A 25,682-nucleotide genomic window follows, 5' to 3' on the forward strand; every position below is an offset into this window, starting at 1 on the left:
AGGTGATGTGAATTAAGCAAATGATAACCAGGGTTCTAAACACAAATTCCAGGGAAAAGAAAGAGAAAGAAATTAGAAAAAGGAAAAGGTTACTGTCTGCGAAGAAAGACAATTAGCAGGTGGGAGGAAATTAATATTTACATAAAATTTACTAATATGCTAATAGCTTTATACACATGATTTCATTGTTAACACTGGAGGCAAATATTATCTTATTCTCACAATGGAGAAACTGAGCATATGGGAGGTTTAAATAACTCATCCTGGTCACATAGTTTACAAGGTGAGGACAGGATTCAAGCTTAAGGCATCCATATCTCTGATCAATGCAAGCCCAAGAAAGTTCGTGATCACCTCAATCCACGTCCATTTTACTTTTGTTTTAGATACAGAGATTTTTAAAGCAGGTACATACACTACAAGTAATAAAGGACTTACTTTATCCTGTTAAACCAATAGCCATTCACAGTGTGAGAATTTAAAATACTTCTTCAAATTAATTCCCATCTTTGTCTAACCCCTTCAGCGCTATCTTCCTCTGAGCCACTCCAAAATTAACTGAAGGACAGACCATCGTGCACATGACTGAGTGAAGGAAACTGGGTTTTAGGTGTTTCCTTCCGTGTTGACCTCAGAATGAGCCTGTTTTAGTGATTTAGTCTGCAGTAAGGAAGGGGTTTAGGGGATAGGCTTTCCCCATATATCAGCAGCATCCCGTAGAGCACTTAGTTTTTTTTTATGTATGTGCTACATATGGCATCAATAGAGAAGGGTGGCCTCATTCCTTCAGACTTTCCACGCACATTATTTGTATGGCCGTCACCTCTGCTTTGTCCAAATTCGTGGAAGGACCCTGTTTTCTTCTTGTGCAGAACAGTTGAGTTCTAAGTCCTGTTCCTGATTTTCCATATTATGCCAAGGACCAAAACTGGTGGGTGATTTTATTATGTTGCTGTTTATAGGGAAATCGAGAGAGAATAGCCCAAGACGGTGGAGCAAATCATTTTTTCCTAATGCTGATTTCCCACGTTAGGTGGATTCAAGTTGGGCCATTAACACAACTTCAGTGTTGCTTTTTCCCTAATTCGTTCTTCAGACTTTTCCCTGCCCCCACACATTGTGTTCTCAGAACCCTGAAAACTCACAGCAAACAAACAAATCATGGAAATTAAACAGCAATAAAACTGTTGTTGGCTTCTATAAAAAATATTATCCAGTATTCAAATGGAGATTATTTCCAGAAACTTGGCAATTGTAACCATACAAATGATGAAAGTGACTCCAGTCCCAGCCCATCTTTGTTTAGAAAGGAAATACCAGTAGTGTTTGAAAAATGGATTATTGAAGACCTTGGTTTGCCGAAGGTGGCTCATATGTTCTGTTTGCTAATGCAGCGTCTTGTTGGGGGGAGGTAATAAGTGCAGCTTTTCCCTACCCAAGATTATTTTCACTGCAGCTCTTTAGGGCAGGAAATAGAAAACAGCTAATGGTTCATGGGGCATGTGGAATTAGTTTAAGCAAAGCTGATCCCTGGTCCTGCTGACCGCCTCCTCTTTCCTGGGCTGTTTTGTCTGTGCTGGCCTTAGAATATGTCAACAAATCTCTTTTAAGCTCAGATGGGAGAAGGGTTGGGGATTCTCTCTCTTTCTGTAAGGGAGTAATTTACAACAGATGTGCTTTTTTAGAAAGGTACAAGTTTGTCTTGTAAAATATTTGTAAAGAAAAATAGCCTCCGGATTTCATAAAGTAATGCTTATTCGGTTTTAGAAATGTGGAAGAAAACATTGTTTTGATAATACTAATAAGATTCTTTTCTCTCACAATCTGATTATAACTCAAGATTAGTTTGGGGGAAGAGTTAAGCTTAAATATCAGCAATGTAATGAAAAAACACCACATGTGACATGACAGCTTTTTGACAGTGACCTGAAAGAAACCCAATTTGAATCATGAGACGTTGGTTATAGTACCAGGCACTCTTTTTAACCAGTAATGGCATTTTAGCTTCTCCAAGCCTCAGTTTCCCAATCTGTATCATTTGGGAACCACCTGTTCCTACCTGTTCAAGTGGAAAGATAAATTAAAATGCTGCACAGGTCAGAAAACCCTAGTAAGGTATATAACTTCTCAGATTTAAGAAAAAAATTTTGAGAGCCCTGCATACTATGTATATGTCTTTTCTTTTTGCCAATTGAAAGGAATCTTTCTTTGATTAAAAACCACACTAATGGGCCAGGACTATATCTCAGTGGTCCAGTGCTTGCTTAGCATAACCAAGGCCGTGAGTTCGACCCTTTGTGCAACAAACAAAAGCTATACTAGAAAGTAGATTGCCAATAGAGCACGCACTGTTGAAGATTAACTATCTCTGGCCCTGTTTCAGCCACGAGGTTTGTGAAGAACAAGGCACTGACTCTAATGGGATGTTCTACTTGCGTAAGCACTGACAGATAAAATCACATGATAGCTACGTGTGATAAACAGTGTGTGTGTTGCATCAGTGTGACCGGAGGCCTGTGGAGGACGCAGAACTTTCAATAGGGGAGGAATGTGGTAAACTGATGAACTTTCTACTCAGATGCCGTTTTGCAAAGCTTGTACCTCAGGTGCGAGCACATACAGCTGGAGGCATTAAAGGAGCCGAGCACAGGGGAAGTGTGAAGTAAGGTTTCCAGCAATGGGTTTCCTCAAATAGGAAATGAGATAAATTCCGGTCACCCTACTTGTAAGGATAAGATGATACATATGACAAGACACAAACATAAGATAACATTCCCGAGTCATGTCATATAGCAGAGAATTCTGTCATCTATTAAAATGTAATAAAAATTCACACATAAAAGTTTCCCTGTATTTCCTCTTGTCACAGTATTTCCTTTTTGACCTCTTTATATGCTGTTAGCATGAATGGCTGATATTGTCTAAGTACTGCCTTTGTCCCAGATGTTTGTGGAGCCTGCTCTAAACGTGTTAAATTAAATTTACAACCATGAAAGGAAATATTCTACTATCCCCATTTTACAGATGAAAAAGTCAGATTGCTCAAAGTCATGTAGTTAAGGAAATGATGGAGGCAATGTTTAAACTATGCTTAACAACACAGAGTTATTCAGAAATCTAGTCACCTTCTAAGAGACAGTGTTCATCTAGAATTATAACGCACTGGAAGAGGCCCCAGAGATGGAGGGAGGGAAGAGGAAGGGAAGGGGAATGTGTTATGTGCTTGTGCTAGCTTCCCACGATGAGTGAAATCTTTACATACTGCAAACATGGACTAATAAAAAAAATTTTTGAATAGAGTTATGAAGCGCCCACAGCCTTTTTCAGCTCTAATTGCCCTCTTAGCTCTGCCTCTGAATTTAAACCATATTTAAATATAGATACTAAAGTGAAACAAACTGGACACGCAGGTACACACCTGTAATCCCAGCACTCTGAAGGCCAAAGCAGGAGAATCACTGTGAGTTCTTGGCCAGCCTGGCCTACCCGGTGAGTTCAAGGCCAGCCTGGACTGCATAGTGAGACCCTGTATCAAAAAAATAAAAGACAAATAAACAGAAAAGAAAATGAAACAAACTGTTTCAGAAGAGATTTTTAAAACAAGCACATTCACAGGTACAGTGGCAGACTTACAATCCCAGCACTAGGGAGGCTAAAGCAGGAAGATGCAAGTTCAAGTCCCCAGTGAGCAACTCAATGAGACCCTATCTGAAAAATAATTTTGCAAAGGGGGTGGGCTGGGGTTGTAGCGCAGTGGGTTTTAGCCTCAGTAGTACCCGCCTCCGTTCACATAGTTGCCACTAGAAATTGGGGTCAAGAAAACCTAGCCCAGCATTTGCTATTTGGATTCAAAAACAATCCCCATGTTTCCAGGACAGAATTCACAGAAAGAGTAAAACAGTTTCCCCCACCAGCGGTGTCCTCAAATAAGCTTCTCAAGACTTGTAGGGACGGAAGCTACAGCTCCACCCTTGCTCGTTTATCTGTAAAATGTGGGAATGCAGCCAAAGGGGATTTTAGGACATACTTTAGTTAACTTTTTCTCTTCCAATGAGGTCTAAAGACAGGCAGGAACTTGTCCCAGGCCACTGTCCTCCTGCGCTTTCACATTTTCAAACCCTTTCCTTAATCTGTTTGTTTAGACTTTACAGAAAAACCTGTGGAGGACACAAATTCTTATCTCTGTACTCCGGGGGGAAAGTGGCCATTGTTATGTGGGGACAGCAGCCTAAGCTTTCTGTCCAGGTTGGCCCTGAGTCAGGCCTTCCAGGGAATTCCCCAGAAGGCAGGATTTGTGGGGACAAGAGCTTGAGGCAATAATCTCCAATATCCCTCTCCAGAAGGTGTGCTTGTGGCCTGCTGGCAAAGACACGAATCAAAATCCTCATCTTTTAAGAACTTTTGTGGATTTGCAAGATGTTTAGAAGGGGGTTTCATAACTCGTTAGGACTAGAGAAGTTGTGATTCTCCTAGGCTTTACATCACAAGAGTAAGGAGCTGAGTTCCAGGGAGCCGCTCCCCCATAGGGTATACACAGCCCTGCGCACCGTCTGTAAGGTGTCTTCCCACTTACTGGAATATATCTTGTGTACAACCTTTCTTTCACAAGTGACAATTTTTAACTAGAAATTAATGTGGTTAGGAAGCTTCATTTGTGCCTTGGCATTGTGTCATTTGGTTTCTGATCCAAGACTTCCTTTTCTTCTCATATTTGCCCCAATTTTTCTTTCTTCCCTCTCTCCCTTCCTTCCTTTCTTTCTCCTTTCCCCTCCTCTTCTGTCTCTGTCTCTGTCTGTTGCCTTCCCTCCTTCCCTCTCTTATTTCTTTCCTGTCTTTCATTATAATCATCCTGTATTCCAGAGTCCCAGTTAGCTGGCTGGCTTGCTTGCCTGCTTGCTTCTCTTTCTTTTTTTTCTTCTTTTTCTTCCTCTCCTTTCCTTCCTTTCCATACTGGGATTGAACCCAGGGCCTTCACCCTGAGCTACATCCCCAGCCCTTTGTTGTTTGTTTTTTATTTTATTTTGAAACAGCATCTAACTAGTTCACCAAGTAGCCCAGGCTGCGCTCCAACTTACGATCCTCCTGCCCCAGCCTCCCAGATTGCTGAGATTACAGACGTGCTCCACCACACCGGCTTTAGCTGATAGTTTCATGCCTGTTTTTACAGTGTCTGATCCAGGTGATATTTCTGTCCAAATTCTCGTTACTTTCCAGCCATCTTCAAAGTAACCTGCAAATGTACAACAGTGCTCTTAGAGTCTGCATTGTAGAAGACGTGCCCTGAAAGGCAGTCTTGTAGCAGAGGAGGCAAAAGTGTTAAGATTAGGCAAATGCTCATTCTAGAAGAAAAACCAAATCAAAACCTCTGCCAAGTTAGATATCTCTGTAACATTGTAAAGATACTGCCATCATTGGCTAAAACAGATGGGACAGGTGAGTACTAAGTCATCTGGAGCAAAGCTAAGCAAGCCTTAAAGATTTCATAGTTTAGAATTCCCTATAAGAGTTCAAATTTTTGTTTTTAATATAAGCTAATGAATAAAATAATTTGAATTCTTTTTCCTAAAAAGTTGTATTCATAATTTTACCACTATGGCTGCTGCTGTTACTACTACACTATTACTACTACAATACTACCATTACTTACAAAAATGCCTATTTTTACCAGACATTGTGGTAGGAACTGTCTCTCTATATATTATCTTCAAGCCATGCATAGTGGTGGACGCCTGTAATTCCAGCACTCTGGGAAGCTGAGGCAGGAGAATTGCAAATTTGAACCCAACCTGAGCAACTTGATGACTTAGTGAGATACTGCCTCCAAATTAAAAAATAAAAAAGGGCTGGGGATACAGACAGTGTGAAGGACCTGGTCTCAATCCCCAGTATTTAAAAAAAAAAAAAAAGTGTATGTATTATCTTATTTAATATAATCCTCCTCACAACCCTGAAATATAGAAATTTTTAAGTACATGAGAAAAATATACATTTTTACACAGAGTCCATTTATCCTTGTAACCTTAAATATCTTTCCAAACCCTTGACTCTCTCAGTGGATGGATCCTGTTTTTTAAGGCTAGTATCAGGAAGACAGCCAGGCAGCAAGTCAACTGGCTAGGATTTGATAGAGTAAGAACTAAGACACTTAGATGAGATTCAGTAGCCAAGGGATTCTGTAAGCTGCCAAGCTGCTCTCTGTGAGAATTTTAGTATTCTGGATTTCAGGCTGAAATGTAGTTTTCTATATCTGAAAAAGAAGGACTATCGGCACGGAGAAAACATTTGATCTCTTCTTTATGTGTCTGTATCCACTCTGTCTGCCACACCCATAGGTCAGAAGTACAGAACTGAGCCACATTTTACCGAATGGACTAAAAAAGGTGGTGGACCCAAACCATCTTTAGCATAAAAAAACATAATGATATAAACATATTCCAAGCACGACTGCAGATTTCATGCTATGTGAAGCTATATGTGTTCACGGAGGACAAATGGTAGTTTGTCTAATTTTGCCTCCACAAATATCAAGTTTATAGGTGAACATTAGCCAGAAATTATACAGCAAGACTTTCATAGGACAAAAAAAAATTATGATCAAGACTGGCTCTTTGGGGTGGAAGGTATCTCAACTCTGGCTACTTCCCTCAGGGAAAAAAATATGAGACCATATGCCCCGGTTTGTTAGCACAGCTCCACTTAATCTTTGTTATCTAGACGATTTAATCGCACTTCCCTTTTGCTCTGAAGGTATTCCTCTCAAGCTTAGAGGGAAAATAATTTTTAATAGTAATATTTGGAGCGAACCTGTTCTATATACCTGCTGACAGCGATCCCATGGAGCGCAGGTGTTCAACAGATTCACGTTCTAGTCAGCAGGGTTGACAGTGACCACTCTGGCAGCCCCCTAAATGCATTAATGACTGAGGCAGGATGCGGCCCAGCGTGAGGAACCAGTCCCAGAATGCACATCCCCGGTGCCTATCCCTTTGGCTCCTCATTTGTACCGAGAGTCAAAGAAAGGGGGCATCTGTCATTTTGGCTTGAAAGGCAATGAACAGGATCCTCCAAATATGTAAGGTACTTCTATTGCTGCTTTGGGTCTGCTGATTTTCCTAAGTATCTCCGTGCTAGGATGTAGCTACTTCTCTGGAAGAATCTAGTTAACTTTGTGTGATGATATGTGGTATTAAAACAGGCAAATATTAGAGAATCACTGTAATTCAAGTTCTGTACTTACTGATATTTTTCAGAGTATTTAAAAATCGAATAAGTTTTTTAAAAAATTGTACAGAATCATTCCCAATAGTTGTGTGATATAAATGTCACATAGCTTCAGATTTATAGTAATAGCTGTTTTTATGGGGAATGTTTTTACATCTTCAAAAGAAATCTTAATAATGCATTTTTAAAAGAAACCAGTGTCACTACCAAGCCTTTGGATGATTAACTGCCCTATGATATTTCCTTCATCCAAGCTGGTTTATAAAGGAAAGCAAATACGACAATAAAAGGAATGTACCAATTTATTCTTTACTAATAAAGTATTGAACATTGGGGGGGAAGTATGAAATATTGGAGTGGGACACAGAGCAATTCCATTACTCATTGTACTTTTGGGTCATATACTGTATAAAAAGAGTAATTACTTCATTGGTTGGAGACCACAGTGAAGGAACATAGCATCTGATGAAACAGATTTTAAAATAGAAATTTTACTCCAAAGACTCTCCTTTCCAAAACTCTGTCAACATTCGAGACAGACCACCTTATTTTACCCTTTGGTGACCAGGGATGAGGGAATGATGGTGGGCTGAGCTGGCAGGAGAGACAAAGACTATGTAAAGTGAGCTTGATTTTTACAGAGTATTAGCTAAGTATCACCCATGCACGCTGGTATGTTAAAGTATCTACTAAAAATTATCTTTGCAGATTCCTTAAATAACATTCTATTAATGAAGTTCCCAGTTTACTATTTATGTACCACATTGTTGACCTTAAAGCTGGTTGTTTACACCTTTCAATCAAGTTCCTGGATTTCATTTTCTTACTAAAGATTTCAGCAGCATGATGACCCTCAAGGTTAGATCGACCTGTCTACAAGTTCGCAAGCATTTTCAAATCATTTCTTGTTGGTTATGCCACTGAGATTCTGGGGAAGAACTGAAATGTTCCTGGATTGAACTGGAAGAACAGACAGATTATGGAGAAGACAGGCTCAGACGTTGGGCAGTTAGTCCCAATCCAAGTTTGTCAGTTTTCTCTGAGCCTCAGTTCTTCTGTACAGTGGAAAAAAAAAAAATTGTAGGATGACTGTGAGGATATGATGGGCTATGTGAAAAGCACTTTACTTTTATTTATATTTTCCTTCTTTCTAAAAATTACTCAAGATAGTTTATAAAAATGCAAAAAAGTGTTGGATGTGGTGGTGCACACCTGTAAGTCCAGCTCTCAGGAGGCTGTGGCAGAAGGATTTCCAGGAGTTCAAGGCCAGCCTGGGCTACATGGTGAGTTCAAGGTCAGCCCAAACTAAACAAGACCCTGAATGAAAAGAAGTTAAAAATACAGTAAGGAAAAATAGATTAAAAGTACAACCACCCTCAATAAGTTTTAACTCACTTATTTCTTCTGTCCATCTTCCTTTAATAATAGAAGGAATATCCAATACCACAAAAAACATTTCTGATATATTAATTGCCAATATGTTAATTGTTGACATATTAGTTCTAATATATTACTTGGAATCATACTGGATGGTATGAAATGAACTTCCATTTTCTGAATATTTTGATACATTCCTTTCGTTTTTTGTCAGTCTAACCATGTACAAATGTTAGGATCATATTATAAATCACACTTACTCCCCACTTTTTATTGCTACTGGATCATCAACACTTCTGTTGCCATTACTCTCTAAATATTTGCTGAGTTCATAATTAATCCTATCCAATATGTTAATGATATTTTATTATCAGGAGCAAAACATCAATGAAAGGTTTTCAGATGATGATTGAATATAATTGGAATGCCACCTCATCATTTGTCATACTTGTGGCAATCTTTTCCCCTTTATACTTTTTCTTTCCAGTGATGCTGTGGGTCAGGCCCTGTGAATCACACATGCATTACATGGGGCTATGTGCCCAGCCTTAGTCTTTTAAATTGATGACAACTTTTGACAGAAAGTTTTTAATTTTATATAACTATTGCTAGCAAGTATTCCCTTTGTGAGTTACTGCTTGCATGTTTAGAAAGTTCTTTTCTATTCCAAGAATAGTAAATAACTTACCTTTATTGCCTTTTCATAATTTTTTTCAGCTTTAAAAATCTTCTTAGAATGAGGAGGGCCTGGGGCACAGGCAACACCTTCCTTTTTATGATGCATCCTTTGGCTAACAGCTTCTCAAAGCCTGCATCTCATTTTCATTACCTAAGTACCTGGCCCACTAAATGCCTTCTCAATATTTCTTTCACAAAATTTTCTGCATCTGGCTGAGAATATAACTCATTGGTAGAGCACTTGCCTTGCACGCTGGAGGTCCCAGCTTCAATCCCCGGTACTGAAAATAATAAATTTATAAAAAATAACTTTTTGGCTGTAATTACCCATTTATTCTTCCAAACAAATTTTAGAAACACTTTATCAAATTCTCCACATTTCAGTAAACTCTGAACATTAAAGTCTGTTTGCATTATATCTGACTGAAAAAGATTTTAATAGTCAATACTGTAGTGCATAAACACGATCTCTGTATTTTTCATATAAATCGTTGTACATTTCTTGTTAAGGTTATATCTAAGTATTTTATATTGTTACTGTGAAAGAAAAATTTTCACATACTTTTGAACTAGAAAAAGCTTATTGTTACTGGACTTTCACAGTACAGCTGGCTTGCTTCGATTTACCTCTTTTTCCTTTTCTTCTTTCAATGCTGGGGGTTGAACCCAGGGCTTTGCCTATGCTAAGCACATGCTTTACCTCTGATGCACACGCTGAGCCCTCCAGTTTCTTTGCCACATACATAGAAGTCATTTGTAAGGATATTTTGCTTCATAGACATAAATGAACTCAACGGGTGCTTGGGATGAGAACAGAAGGGGCCCTGCAGACTAACTTTGTAGATACAAAAAGAAGTGGCAGGAGTCACAAGACGTGCCTGTGTATTTTAAAGTGCATAACTGCATAGGTGAAATTAACGCATTTTGTTTTATTAAACGGAGAGAGAGAAAAGAAGTTGATACGTGTAAGTCCATCAAGGCAAGGGTGGCTTTTGAAGATAGTTGGGAACGCAGTTTCCCATACTGTTACATGTGTCTTCTCTACCTCGTTGTCTGACAATCTGTTTTGGCATCAGCAAGATGAATACTGCGTTTGATCTCAGCCAAAAGGCCGAGAAGTGATAAGCAAGCTGAATAATGTAGACAATGTCTCCCCTGGGAATTAAATTTAAAATGAAAGTGTAAGTAACTGGAATCTGTACTAAAGACCAAGTTATGAAATTGGCCTTCATGCCCATGGTCCCTGTGTACCGCGTTGCCCTTGTAGGACACACACACACCTGTGATTCACTTACTCTTGGTTTCCGGGTGGCAGGGCGCCAGCCCTGGCCAAGTGTTCACAGTGTAAAGTGCTTTAGACTCTTCTGAAATGAAAGTCAGTATGTAAATGTGCAACATGACATTATTATTCTAGCTTCCTGGCTGCTGTCAGCAGGCACTGACTGCCACATGAGGTCTCAAGTGTTCTGGCATAATATGCAAGTGTTCAAAAGAAGTTAAAAGTAATGAAATTGGATCTACATTTCCATAGATATTCAAGCTGGCATAGAGGAATGGAGTCATGGAATGAGGATTGGATGGTCTCCACCAAACAGCCTAGGCGTGTGCCTGTGATGCCAGGCTACTAAGCAGAATTTTCAATCGTGAAAGGCCACCACCATTTCTTTCCTCTGGATCTAAAATTACAGAATATGCACATTTTCCCTAGGCTCACATCACCCTGAGAGCTTTGTGCTGGATCCCTACCCTTCCAACCCACCCGCCCACTCCCTGGAGCATACTAGCTTGCTGAAATTCTGCATAAGATGTACAATGAATTAAGTACAAAAAGGGTGGGGTGTACAGTTAGAGCCTTGACTGATAGCATATGCTGCTGTATAATATGGAATAATATTACTTTTAAGGGGGGGTCAAGCTTAGTATGGGATCTAGAAAGTGTCCACATAATGGAGTTCAGTCACCTTTGTCATTTTTTTGCTATTTTCATTGCTCACAGGTCTTCTCATTTACACCCAAGCATTTTTTGCTGATGAACTTTCCAGAGCCAACATCAGACTTAGGCCTGTGGCTGGTAGGGTGAAGACACTGGGTGTGCTAAATAGTCACAGTAGGTCCTGGGTCTGTGCAAATGTCAGGTGGAGTAACTCTGAGATCTGCCCTCTCTCAGACCTAGCCATCAGGGTTGAAGCAAGAGAATTCGAGGGTCCTGCTCGACAACCATCTTTATTAGTCACACAGTTCCATGATGCTCGGCTGCCTTCCTCCTTGACCCTTACTACAAATTCTACGTACAGATACACAAGAGATAGCGTTTATTTAAATTTGAAAATACAAGGAAGGACCAACCCAAAGAACTCAAGCACTAGAAAATATCATTTATTTATGCAGAATTTCTTTTTGTTATTGTTGCATTTCAGGACAGTGAAAAAAAGGGATTTATCAATAAAATCTATGCCATCCAAGAGGTATGTGTCAGTGTCCAGAACATCCTAGATGAAGTGGCTTCCTTTGGCGAAAGGATAAAGAAGTGAGTGTTGCCGGCACTTGGGACCTGGCCTTCTGTGGGGCAGGGTGTCGTTTGTTTCTCAAAGGGTGAAACACCACATTCTCTCTGGCAAGAGAGACTCCTTCTGGGTGATCCATTGCTCAGTTTCATCATTATTTACTTTGCTTCTGCCAGTCTTTGGTGTTATGAAAGTTCTGTCAATTTCCTCCCTGAAATTCAGAACATATTGGTTGGAAAGAAGTCATACTTGTAGCTTTGAAGAAATAACACCGTCCTAAATTTTAGCACATTTTTCACAGTGAAAGACTTTGTTCTTAAATGGAATATGAAATCGTAGCAAGAAACAAATCCAAACTACATGAGGACTTCAGGTAATCAAGACACCTGCATTGTGTTATTAGACTACTTATAGTCTCATCAAGCTACTCTAAACTTGTAAAACATTCTATTATGTGATAACACCCTAGAAAAACTTAAGCTCTCTCAAATGTAATAGTCGGTATCATAATTATCAATAATGTTTTATCATTTAGAAAATCATAGAATTATCATAATAAAGAAATTGATTCCCCTTAACTTTTAAATAAACACAACTTCAGTGATTTTTAATATAAAATTAAGAAACTGTTATTGCTGTACTCTTATTTTAAATAATTGTATTTACTAATGTTTTCAAAACCATTATTTATTTATAAAAACAGTAAGGTAGACTTATAGTAATCATGAGTTTCTGATCTATCAGGCCCCATACTAAGATGTGAAACTGGCCTTGAAGCAACTGCTAATGATCTAGTCAAGAAAGGGTGCTGTGTCTCTGGATGAGATGTATTTTCCTAGTTTCATATATCTACCCACTGTTTATTATTCATAACCAAAAGTTTTCTGCAGATTTAGATCCTTGGACATATATAGAATTTGAAAGGAGTAAATTATTTAAACTAAAGGTGTGAGTCATTCATCCGGTACCTTTCATGTGGCGAGGGATAATGCATTTTATTTTGTATAATTTTTTGTTTAATATATTTCCACGTATGGATAGGTGCTGAGTTTTCACTTTTCTTATATTAGACAGAATGGCCTTCCTCTCACTCTCAAATGTGCCCCTAAGCAACATTCATTCTCAGACTTCTAAAGACTCATATCCACATCTTTTCTCTTTCCTTCTCCCTCTATTACTTCTACCTCCAAGAATCTTTCCTTGTCCTCTATCCCCTTATCCACTGAGGCACAGTGTGCAGCTCTAGCTTTGGAGCATTTCCCTACACAGCGATGTCCTTTCTCTGGGGCTCACTGTGTGCTGATACATGAATGAAACCTCTCACTTCTACTGGAAGACCCTGGGTCAGCTCAGGCCTCAAGCCAGGCTAGTGAGCGCTTGAGGGAAGAGGCTCTTCTGTAGCTCAGGTAATAGGAGGTCTTCAAACAGAACATGACAGCCAAGGGAAAGATATGACTGGATCAGGGCAGTAGACCAGTCTTGGAAACCCAGTCTTTGTAGAATTTTCCCTGCTCACATTCAGTGAATCTTATAAGAGCCATTGCTTTGCACAACAATCATATTTTGTGTATTTAAAAAGTGTACTCCTCAGGGTTACAGCAGATCAAAAGCATCTACCCAGGAAGGCAGATACTGAAGCAATCTTTAAGCATGTAATGAAAAACCTCTATAAATATTACATCTTCTTACTACATAATCATTCCAGAACTTTCTTGAATTGCAACTCTTTTTTGGGAAGAGCATATTCTAGATTTAGATTCCAGAACGGAAAGTGTGGAATAGAAAAGGTAAGCTTTCTCCCCCTAACATTAGCTCCACAGGAGAGGATTCTCTGCCATTTCTCCTTCCAATAGGAGTACGGAGAACCCAGGGAGCCCTTCGGCGGGGCTGCCCGGAGGAGGAAGGTTTTCCGCTTGCATTGCCAGTGCCCGCACACACAGAGTGGTGTGATGGATGGCTCTGCACTGAGCCACAGGACAGCGAGCAGACCCTCAGCCTTCTGTTCGCTCCACAAGCAGGCAGAGTAAAGGAAGCACAGGTGTCCACCAAAGAAGGGAAGCCTGATCTCTCACCTGCTGACAGTCACAGGATGCTTGCTGCCTGACCACACAGGGAAGGAACAAAGACACAAAGACAAGAAGCCAGACTCCCAGGGTTACTGAAAGCAGGACAGACCGATCCAACTTCGGACTGCTTACTAGAAAAGTCAGTTTTAGGAAACAGTAGACACAAAAAACAAGCTACATACCACAAAACTAAGGAACAGTGCTTAAGCATTACGCTAAGGTACTGTATAAGAAAAATACTTCTCAGCAAGCATCCATTATTGGATCAAAATTGCCCTCGCCAAACCCAACTCCAAATGATTATAATGTCCATTACCAGGAAATCAGCAGAAAAAAACTCTAACATGTACCTATATCACATACAGTTTCATAGTTTTCTGAACTTTTTTTCTGACTGCCATAATCGAGACTCCTGGAGTTCACCAGCTCTAATAATAAAACCTTGATTCACATAAACACATTTACCCTCATGAGTCTTCCTTCCTTCCTTGATACAATCAAAGTGATCCTCATGTTAAAAGTAGAAAGTGGAGAGCTAGTGAGATTGACTCACCTATAATCCCATAACAGAATCAAATTAGACTCATTCATCTAAAGTCACATAACAGAATCCAGGCTTTGAACACACCTCTGCCAGCTTCCTGGCTCCTTTCATGAAATGGCTGTGCTAAAGGGACAGTCAGCATTGTCTATCAGTTGCTCTTTGGTGGCTGGAGATCAGGGGCATGTCAAAGGATGCACTGGTGTACCTGTAAATGGTGATATGTCCAACCTTGGTGGCTCCAGGCAATGCTTTTATTTACTATGTAATTTTGGTTTTTTCTTAAAAACTATCAGATTCACCACAGAACTTCTACACAAAAAGCTTAAAAACAGTCATGCTTTCCATTTCCCTGATTCTCTGTACTGTCTTTTAAAAAGTAGTGTATATAATTATTTTGCCTTTTTCCCTTCATTCCTTTTCCCTTTTCTCCCACATAAATTCCTTGCCATCTCCATCTTACCTTTTTTAACTTCCCCTCCTTCTGCTCAGGGATCCTGTGTGTGTGCTTGTCACTGTGCTGTGTGACTGTCAATACACCTGGCTTTTCTGACCCAGCCCTTCACACTATCGCTCAGCAGCAGGATAGCCACCCTGTAGACCCGTGGTCCTGCCCTGCTGTAACACCTCTCCAGCTTGCACTCCCTTTTCACGGCTTATCCCACAAACCCCTTGTGTGCCACGTTCTCCCATGCCGGGAGTACTACAGGGAGGAGCGTAAAACATCGCTGACTTCCTTAATCACACATGTATTTTGGTGAAGGAGGACAATGGTAACAGGTGAAGTTTTACAGGGCTAACTGCTTTGTCCCTGATTTCTAGATCTATTTAAAACACAGCTGGGTGGGGAGTATTCCTCTAAGGAATTCAAAAACTCCGAGCATTTACACAATAGTCAAAGATTTACATCTATAGACAATTGCTGGAAATATTTTATTTCCAGTGAGGGAAATACTGAGAGCTGGTGGAAGAAGGGTAAGCCCAGGAGCATTCCACTCTGTGAAGATTTAAAAAAAAACAACATTCAGTAGTAAGTTTTAGCAGTAGAAAAACAAAAATCTTTTTACTATGTGGGTATTCGCTCAAGCAGTGCCATGGCTTTAAACTCGGAAGTCACCTGAGACAGTCTGGTGGGATTGGCAGTCCAACTTTCCCTGGGCCCTGTGTGCATGGAATTGAGATTATACTAACCTGTGTCCTCAGATAGTTTACAATGGGCTTGTACTCCAGAAAGAAAAGCAGCTGACTAGGTTCCAAGTGAGTCAGAATCACACTGATTTTAATCTTTGTTTGAAAAGGGTGTGATGGGTGCAGATTGCTGATGTGTTAATTTTTCCTTCAGTACTTTCAACTGGACTGTCCCATTTTTAAGCTGGCTGGCCATTGTGGCCCTCTGTGTGTTCACAGTCATCCTATACTTCATTCCACTGAGATACATTGTCCTTGTCTGGGGTAAGTACAGCCTTTCTTTTTAAAGTCTTAGCTGCTAAGAATAAACTCTTTTTAAGGGATGAGTTATGCTGTCAGTAGTTCCCCATATTTATGGTCATGTAGCCACTCCATGATGGAAAGAGACAGGTCAGTTAGAAATCTCAACAATATAAAGATTTAGGTCTATCTGCAAAATGCATTTTTCTCATATGGCACCATAGGTTCCATCATACTATAAACACGTAGTTGTGTAGATTCTTCATCTATCAAAGTGTAACTTTGTCTAGATATCGTTCTGATTTATTTACACCACTTATACAGCAATGGAGGCGTTTCAATCCATACGGTGCATTAGAACGATACGCTTTTTTGCTGTGGCAGTTTATCTTGTGGAAGTGTATGTACACATGACACTCTACACAGCCACTTGTATAAGGGGTCACCTTTAGGATTCACGATCACTGGCCCTTACAGGCTCCTCAAGAACAAAAAGCTCCATCTTATGTGTACTGAACAAGAATGTGCCCACAGAATTAAGGGTGATTTTTTTGGCCCTAGTTTGTGATGCAGTTTTTCTGCATGTCAGTAATTTCTATACACCCTGATGCTATTTAAAAGTACTCTGTTTCAGCATACTTCAGGTACTCTTTTCTCGGTGACATTTTTGCTTTGGAAAGCTCCACTTCAGTCTTAAACATCTACTAACACACAAATATGTAATTAAATTGTGAACTGATATGCTTGACGATATCAGCAAGACCGGGCAGAAGCGTTTTCCACTTGCCTCTCACCCGCGTACACAGATACCTAAAGCGGCTAAACCTGTACAGAATGCAAGGAGCTGAAACAGGCCTTACCTTCAGAAGATGTATTTGCACTGAAAGCCAAAGAATACAGGAAGTTTTCTCTAATTCTTTTCAAGGCTTTAAAAAAATATATGGTAAATAAAGTAAGTGAAGTTCTTGTGTTTTTAAGGGCTCCAGTGTTAAGATTCCTATTTCCGCCATCCTACTTGGCCCATCTTGTCCTTGAACAGGTCCTCGTAGCCTTCACGACCACTCTCATTACCTGGCAGACCCCGGATAGCATGGGCAAAGCGATAACTTTTTTTCCCTTTACTAATTTCTACAATTTACAGAAATTCGATGGATGGTACTTTCACTATCCAAAGGATGAGGCGTCTGCATTGTATTCTTGCTTCTTATTGTGTATTCTTTTATTCTTTTGTAATATTTATTCTTTTATTTAAAGCAGGTACTGTTTTGCTGAAGGAATTAGGCGAAAGTATCACACAGGCAGATTATTAAGTCTCACCTATCTAGGGTCGACTTGCCTATCCAGCTCTGTGCCGCAGGTGGTGATCCCGCCCTCCGACTTAGTTCTTCAGGTTCTTAGAGACTGAAGCCATGGCAGACATCTGGCTACATAACCTGTGGTGGCCTCACTGGCTTGCTGTCTTAAAAGTAATTGTAGAGAATGTGTTTGGCCCTCTTATTCATCATATGAAATAAAACAAGAACAGTATTCCTTTAGTGGCAGGTGATTGCTGAAATATTACCCTGAAATCTAAGACACAGGTCATACATGAGGAGACAGAGACAAAAATCAAGATTCCAGAAGTTCATTCTGCGTGAACTCCATGAAGAAAAGCCAAGATGCTCTAGTCAAGTTTGTGTATGGTTCAGTTTCTAACAGCGTGAAATTGATTTTGTGTAATCTTTATGTTTCAAAAAGCTGGTGGCAGTCCCACTCATTTCAGGTTTGAAAAAATCAAGGTCATGTGTCTTCTTAACATTTAGGGGGCTGGGAATAAAGCTCAGTGGCACAGTGCCTGCCTGCCAAACACAAGATCCTGAGTTCAAGTCCCAGTACCTAAAAAAAAAATTAGCTTGCTTAAGAGATGTATTTTTTGAGAAAGAGGAAACCAATCAATTAGACTTCTTGCCTTGCCAATCTCAATCCTGAAATGCAGGAAGACAAGTTTCATCACAGTTGGAACACAAAAGGAAGGCTTCTAAGTACTTTAACACTGAGGGGGCCTGGGGAGGCGAGATGCTGGTCATTCCTTCTAGGTAGCCTCCTTTGTTTTCCAAATGGAAAGCCTTTCCTGCTAGGAAGAGGCTAATGCACCTGAATTGGGAAGAGGCATTCATGAAAAAACTGGAATGGGGGTGGGGGTGGGGGTGGGCTATATACCTGGGAGTATTGGTTCACTTAGTCAAGGCTGCGGGCGGGGGAGCATACAAATTAGAGCTACAGATCACTCTACTACTTTTGCCAAAGATTTGTTTTATACAACTCAAACTTCATAGCGCTTTCAATACTGACTCGTTGCTTTTTTAGGCATCAATAAATTTACCAAAAAGCTTCGAAGTCCATATGCAATTGATAACAACGAGCTACTCGACTTCCTTTCCAGAGTCCCTTCAGATGTACAAGTGGTACGTAGGTTTACTATCATTATTACTATTATTACTGTGATGTCGTGTGTCACCGCTTTTAACTTTCATTTCCACTCAATGCCAAATGTTTTATAAGAGCCTGGTAGGGTTACTGGAGCCTGATTTTCCCAGTCAATGTTCAGCCTACTGGAGGTGTTCCCCAAGAAAAAGCTTCCAGAAGAATGGCAAGTAGGAGGATGAGTATAGGTTGTGCCTCTAAGGTCAGCTGGAGCTTGTAAGGGGACTTCGTCATGATCTGAAGGGAGAAAATAAAGAGCATTAGGTGATGAAAGCAAATGTATCAGTGGAAATCTAAGGAAAAAATACTTCCCAGAATATGCAAATTAAATGAGCTTTAAAGATACAAATTTTGGAGCTGAGCTACTTTTTGAAGACCTGAACCCATCTCAAAAATCCTCTGACCTCTTTGCAGTTAAGGCCTGTTAACCAACAGTGTACAAAACCTTGCAGGTGAGCTGCGGTGATATCTTTTGCCTTCGTTTCAGTTGAGTTTTTCATTGGATATGTGTGAGCAGGATGGATGGAAACTGAGATTTATTCAACAAATAAATTGCAAAGGAACATTATCCAATCCTTCCCAACAGATCGAGGTGGTTTTGCTTTTAATGTAATTTATGACAGTCAGTGAAGATCCTAGGCCAAAGTTTGCTCGAGGGCACCATGACGTTTCTGGCAGGGTTTCCCCTCCCACTGGCGCTCTATCACTCTATTGTTTTCTGCAGCCCAGCTGCAGATCCATTCAGCCTCGAGAGTGAGCCCTTTCCCCCCAAGCACTCTCTCGTTCCTTTGCTTTTTCCTTCCCTTGCCAGAAAGTGGCCACTTGACCAGTCTTTCTCTGAACTCTGTTTAAACAGGTGCAATACCAAGAACTGAAACCAGACCCTTCTCACAGCCCATATAAAAGGAAGAAAAACACTCTTGGCTAGCCAGCTCCCAGCACTGAGGAGACCAGCATCTGTCTGGGAAGATAAAAGAAAAAGCCTTCAGCCTCAGCAGCATTTCCTTTCTTTCTGCTTTTTATTTATTTTGCCTTTTTATCATGATCGGGAGAATTTGTAAATAGTGTACAAAGGCATATGTCTTTGCAAATATACTTCTGTTGTACAGACTCAACTTGATAAAGGTTTAGCTACTGCCGTGTAAAAACCTTGTTAGCTGTGGAGACTCATATAACACTGAAAGAACAAATGTTAAGGGTGGTAGCACTGGAGGATACACACTTCTTTAATTACAAGTAGAAGCACCAGAATATTAGGTTAAATGCTCAGATGTGCTGATTAAATCTACATAAAATGTAAATGTCAATTTGATTTTAAAGTTTTTTTTAAAATGTGACTATTTTTTACCTGAAAAGTAGTAATCCATTACAGTTTTCTATGTTTTATACATTTCAAAAAGGGAAAAAACCCAAGGCCTGCATAATGGAAAGGATGCATTTCAATTTCACATAGATCCTGAAACTCACTCCCGTGCAAATTAATTAGGTATGAGTAGGCTAGCTTTAAGCAAATGAGTACAGGTACAGTCATTCCTTCAAGAGAATCTGAGATACTGTACAGAAAGCTTACAAACCTTCTATCATTCCATCCAAAACCTTAAAATCTCTGCAGGACTACATAACGTAAATACTGCCAGGTTTATAAATGATTGCCTATCTGAATTTTTATATCTACCACTACTTTAATTTATACTGAATTAGCAAATTAGCAACCCAATTCAGCTATTAAAAATACTAGTAAAAGAAACACACATTACTTCTGATGTCAAATTATACCTTTGTGCATCTAAAAATATTTCATACTCAAGTATTCTCGCAGCAAAACAAACCCTGTTTTCTCATTAGGTCACTAAATGAAGTGCTTTAATATATATCATGATTTCTCTTAGTATGAATTTTATGTAGAGGAGAATGCGGTGTGCTAAGTGATATGCCAGTGTTTCATTACATTCATTTATGAAAAAAATTCTTGATAATATGAATGCATGAAAACCTGTTTTGTAAAATAAACTGTGTATGGGGTTGCCTTTAACAATGTTTCACTAATTACCATAGAATCTGTACTTAAAAACTGCATTCCCAAGACTCTTACAGCAGTTTTCGTACCTAAGTCTCTGGCATATCGAGGGAACATACTTCTGATTTGGTGAGTGAGACTATCTTAACTCTCTGACTTGGTAGGGGATTACACAAGGGGGAAACTGCTGCACACAATGGTTTTTGCACTACTTTATTAATAATAGACTGAGAGGGGTAAGGGTGGGGATTATGCTGAAAAACATACAGAAGCGGAAAGCAAGAGATATATATTTCACTCTAAAGAAAGATTCTTTAAATTTAATCTCATCAAAGCTGATTTTTAAAGTATTTTTATTTTAGAGACATGTTGTTAAATACTATTTCTTATACTAGAACTATTTTGATCCGTTTATATACTATGCTTGAAAGAATGTCAATTAAATTCCCTTTCTACAGAAAGGCTTTGACCTCAATATACCCTATTTAGTGCACCATGTTTAAGATGACAGGCTTACATCTGCATACCATCACTGTTTGTTGCTTAAACATACTACTTCATGAAGTTGATGTTACTAGAGTTTACTGATGAGATAATTTGTTTGAAATAACTTTCAATTATGCCTTGTGTGAGATTTATGTTCTGTGCTGACAACATCTACTCAGATGTCTATAAAAGCCTGGTATGCTACAACCTCAGATGTATCTAGTGGATCGTAACCATTAACAGATGACTGCTTTCTGTTTGCTCCATTGTACTGTTTCAGATGTTTCATTCAGTGGTAATGTTGGCTACACATTCACATTAAATACAGAAGAAAATAATCTTTTCTACGTATAATCGGTCAGTAGTCTTTTCCTCCTTTCTTTTAGTTGCTGTGGCCGAGAGACAAATGATGGGGGATTGTGTTCATCGTCTTATAAATGACACTTCAAAATTCGTGTGTGAACAAACAGGGCTTTTCATGAAATGTTGACTGTTGTATAAAACTTGATACCTTTGGAGGGGTAGGTGTACAGTGAAGCTGAAAGACAAGTAAGATGTAGCTCGGGGCATAAAAATGATATGCAGGCTAATCATCACTGCTTTCAGAAAATACTATATTCACCGGCTGAAAACAGACTGTGTCTAGTAGAGTTTTTAACTATTTCTTTCCCTTTCTCCCATAGATGTGCTTTTGTCTTAGAAAGAGCAGCCTAATTTGTCTTGGTTTTATGAGATGTTTCTGATGCTCTCTCAAGACATCTTAGGCCAAATGCCAAGTTAAAATCTGTTTGGATTGCTAAACATAATAGATACTGTGAACAACTAAATGCTTTCCTATTTTTTAGTGAGTAAATTCATTGAAAGTCATTACTTATATTGACACTACTAACTATTATCACCTTTAATTGTGACATTTTCTTTTTTAAATTTTGGATGGTCCTGGAGATTGAACCTAGGATTAAACTCATGCATGCTAGGCAAGCATTCTACCATTGAGCTACATGCCTAGCTTTTTATTTTATTTTTAGTTTGAGATAGGGTTTTCTTAAGTTGCCCATGCTGGCCTCAAACTTTCCATCTTCTTGTCTCAGCCTCCTTAATATCTGGGATTACAGGTACATGCCACGCCTCCCAGCTAATTGTGAAAATTCATAAGAAATACATTAGGTGTCTGCATTTTAACTTTCTCCCCACCTAAAAAATAGAGTACTACTTGCTCATTTGAACACAGTCCCACTCAAACTGATAGGTTCCATAGGAATCCCAAATTATTTTTCAGCCTTTCTAAACACTAGGATGTGAGCTGGAGGATTCGCCAAGTGACTTTGCTTTGTAATATATTTATTGCAAACCTACTGTCTGACCCTATCACAGGCAATGTTCAAACCTATGATAATATGGTAAAAGCTAAACTGGAGTTGTAGTGAAAGCCAAAGGTACTGATATATTTTTAAAAGCAACTTACATGGGATTGAATTCTGCATTTAGAAGCAAAGAACACATTTGTAATAAGCTCTTTATCCAGGGACCACAGGGGCTTCTCCTGCACCCGCTTTTCATCTCAGTATCCAAAGATCTCCAGTGCTGAAAGTTGCCTACTTTTGTATCAACAAGTCTCATTCAAAGGCTATAATTTCGCTTGCAAACTTGTTAGATGAGCCTAAATGTTTATGATGTTTTGAGTTTTGTATTTGCTTAGCATTAAAAAATAAACAAACAAGTAAATAAATAAAATAAAATGAAGCAGTTGATGCTCCAGAAAGAGGAGAGCCACCAAGTACACGTCAGAAAAAAGCCTTGGATATTATTAAATGGTGGCTAAGTCCTGGGGCTTTAAATGTCTAATGTGCACAAAGGTCTATTTACTGGTTTCATTAGCTTTTCTACATTCAGGTTTTTTAGCCACTTGGCTGAATATGAATTTAAAAAATTATATACTGAGTACTTAGTTAATAGTGTCATTCCTTTTATTTATAATTCTTTCCCTCAAGATGACTGGTGTACTTCACTGAAAGAAAAAAAAGTCCCTTTTCATGAAACTATTGCCTCAGTTTCCATGTTAATATATTGGCAATTTGTATAGCAGTGGTCTTATCGGAAGACTTAAGCTAGCTCAATCTCTGATAGTTAAGAAACACCAGGAAAAAAATCTCATTTTATAAGAACACTATGCAAATAAAAAACATTAAATTCCCAAAGTATTTACAGAATGTGGAAATTAATGCAACAGACAGTTTGCTGGAATTTAATGATTCTATTTGTGCTTTTCCAAGGGCATCTGGGTTAAGCACCAAAAATCAAAAGCACACAAAACTAAACAACCAAGTAGTAACTGCTTTCTACTTATTGGGCTGTCTCTTTTACATTCAACACTTAAAAAAAACCAAAAAACCCAAAGCATTGCATTGCATGCATAAATGGTATATAAAATTTCTATGATGCTTCTGTTTGTCTGTAAATATCACTGAAAGAAAATTATGATTCCTTTTTTTAAAGACAACAAAATGGCACTGGTTCTTGACTCTAGTCAATTAATGGAGTAATTAGACAGCTTCACTTGTTTTTAGGAAAACAGACATGGTTTAGATAAGTAGCTATCCATATTTTATCCATAGTTAGCAAAATTAAAACTGCAATGTAAGACTTTTGTTGCAGATTCCTCAATGTTACTGCAAAAAAGACAGTGACCAACCCGAGTCACTAAGTGAAGCCGAAAACCACCCTGTATTTTCTGGAAGATAGGATCTGAGGAGACCCTAAGACTTGGCTGAGGGACGCTGCTGCTGCCAGTAGTGAGGAGAGAGGATCATTTAGGCTGGACTTTAGTTGGTTAAAGACAGACTTCAATGTGGCTTGAATCAAGCTGAACAATTTTGCCAGGGTTCACATGTTGACAGGTCCGGAGGAAATGCTAAATTCATACAGAAAGAAGCACACCTGCTCAACCATGCTAAACAGCCTCTTGCATTACTGGAGACACCTGTGACAACAGTCAAGCATTGTTATGGGACAGCTGGAGCACAGAAAGGAAATGCCAGTATCTGCCCCAAGTTCAGAGATCCCCTGTAAAGCTATTATGGAGCTGGAAACCATATAAATTCCCCATAAAGTATTCCTCCTTACACAGCAGTGATTATGACAATTACAAGTCAAAATCTGCATGATTTTATATCTTTGTTGAATAATAGCAGAGGCAGCTAACACTAATTTCTGTCCACACACGTATAACGGTCCAGTCAGTGGTCTACCTACCTCTTACCTTTGTCCTGAACTTAACTTCCGTTCCTGTTAACCACAAATCTCACAAACCATAGTGGGGTGTCTGCAGCACCTGGGAACACACAGAAAAGTCAAGTACTATCTGCATTTAAGAGGCAGTTGTTAGGTAAACCACGGAAGTATCCTTTTCATTTGCTTGACAGTTCTAAATACTTAAAATTCCCCTTGAGAATTTACATGGAAAAAATGAATTTTCAGCAGTAAACATTTTATTGGAAGGGGGGAGTCATGGAATTTCTGAGAGTAATTTAACCAGACACCTACACTTATGGGTAACCAGGCATATACCACTCATCCTTATGCACAATGATGCTAATGAAAGAATGCGCAGGTACCAGGTTCCTGACAAGCAGGTGAGAAATCTTCAAAACAGATCGATACTCCCTGGTGTACCGTAGTTATAATTTAGGTATCCTGTGTGTAGAAATACAATTGTAAAAATACTGCATTTTCAGTCTTCATACTTAAAATATTGCCTAGCCAGGCCTGGTGGTGCTCACCTGTCATCCCAGCACTCTGGGAGGCTGAGGCGGGAGGACTGCAAGTCTGAGTACAACTTAGGTAAGTCAGCCATTTAGTGAGAGCTCGTTTCAAAACAAATGGGAAAAAAAAAAAAAAAAAGGGTTAGGGATGCAGCTCAGTTCAAAGGTCCTGGGTTCAACCTTCTCACAACCCAAAAGAAAAACATTGCCTAATACAAAAGGCCCCTTTTCGGGTGTTCACACTAGAGGTGCAAATCTATGCTGCAGAGAACAGTAGTGGCAAGACAGAATTCTCACAACAGACGGCTGACAGTTTGGATCTGCAGTCACACTGCAAATATGGTATAAAGTGGATTTTGTTTCACATCGATGATGAAAAACCCTCTTAATAACAGTATATAAATGCAGTTATCACTTAATCTTACCAGTTTGTCCCTCCTCTTCTGTGTTGAATCTGAAAAGACCCACTGGAGAACAAGGAATACTTCAGGTTCTATGAATACTTCTTAAAATCAGAAAGTAAAACCGGTGCATTATGACTCCACATGAAAAGGTTTACTCGTTAGCAATTTCATACTAAAGAGTCACAAGTGCCAGACCACACGCCAACAAGGCCAGGCTCAATGTGGCTGCAAATGAAGATTACGGAGGCCCCGCAGGTTCACTCTTAATTGTGGAGGCACACAAGAGTATGGTTGAATGATGGCAATTCTATTTTCAATTACATCCGACCTTAACAAAAATGGTATTTTAAAGCTGTACCCTCTTTTAAAAATCCAGTACAGGCCAGTTTAATTAAGATAACTTTAGAAACATTTCAAAACTGATTCTTACCTGGATCAGGAGCATTACTTTTAAAATAAATAGGTTCTTGGTCTTATAGACAAAGATCACATCCCCCAAAAAACTTGGAGAAATGAAAAATAGTCAAAATTTTGTCACAAATACAACCACTATTAGCAATATATTTAAATTTTTCCCTATGTAATCTAGAGAAAATGTTTAATCACATTTATTTTGTGTTTTTAACAGAGAACCAAAATTATTCAAGAAAAATGGTGTGCAGGGAACTTGTAATACATTGCCTTCAACCTCCCTTAAATCTCTTTCTCCCAATAACATGTCTGAGTATGAACTTAA

The 25,682-nt window shown here is 39.1% G+C and overlaps 1 protein-coding gene and 1 long non-coding RNA gene across 9 annotated transcripts in view; one reads left to right on the forward strand and one right to left on the reverse strand.

Annotated features, from left to right (window-relative positions):
* Mctp1 (multiple C2 domains, transmembrane 1) overlaps positions 1-21,132 on the forward strand; it is a 517,439-nt gene extending 496,307 nt beyond the window's left edge. For all 8 annotated transcript variants that reach the window (XM_013513035.1, XM_013513041.1, XM_013513036.1 and 5 more), the window contains 4 exons: positions 11,694-11,803; positions 15,730-15,839; positions 18,162-18,259; positions 19,135-21,132. In XM_013513035.1, the coding sequence (XP_013368489.1) occupies positions 11,694-11,803; positions 15,730-15,839; positions 18,162-18,259; positions 19,135-19,206 (390 nt within the window). In that variant the 3' untranslated portion in view covers positions 19,207-21,132. The remainder of the gene's footprint in view (positions 1-11,693; positions 11,804-15,729; positions 15,840-18,161; positions 18,260-19,134) is intronic.
* Positions 18,269-25,482, reverse strand: LOC106148263. Its single transcript, XR_001233543.1, has 3 exons — positions 24,561-25,482; positions 24,041-24,474; positions 18,269-18,515 (listed from the first exon to the last, which is right to left on the reverse strand). It is a non-coding gene; the product is annotated as an uncharacterized LOC106148263 (long non-coding RNA).
* Positions 25,483-25,682: the final 200 nt, after the last annotated feature.

This window comes from Chinchilla lanigera, unplaced genomic scaffold (assembly GCF_000276665.1).
Source record: "Chinchilla lanigera isolate Chin_1 unplaced genomic scaffold, ChiLan1.0 scaffold00017, whole genome shotgun sequence".
NCBI lineage: Eukaryota > Metazoa > Chordata > Mammalia > Rodentia > Chinchillidae > Chinchilla > Chinchilla lanigera.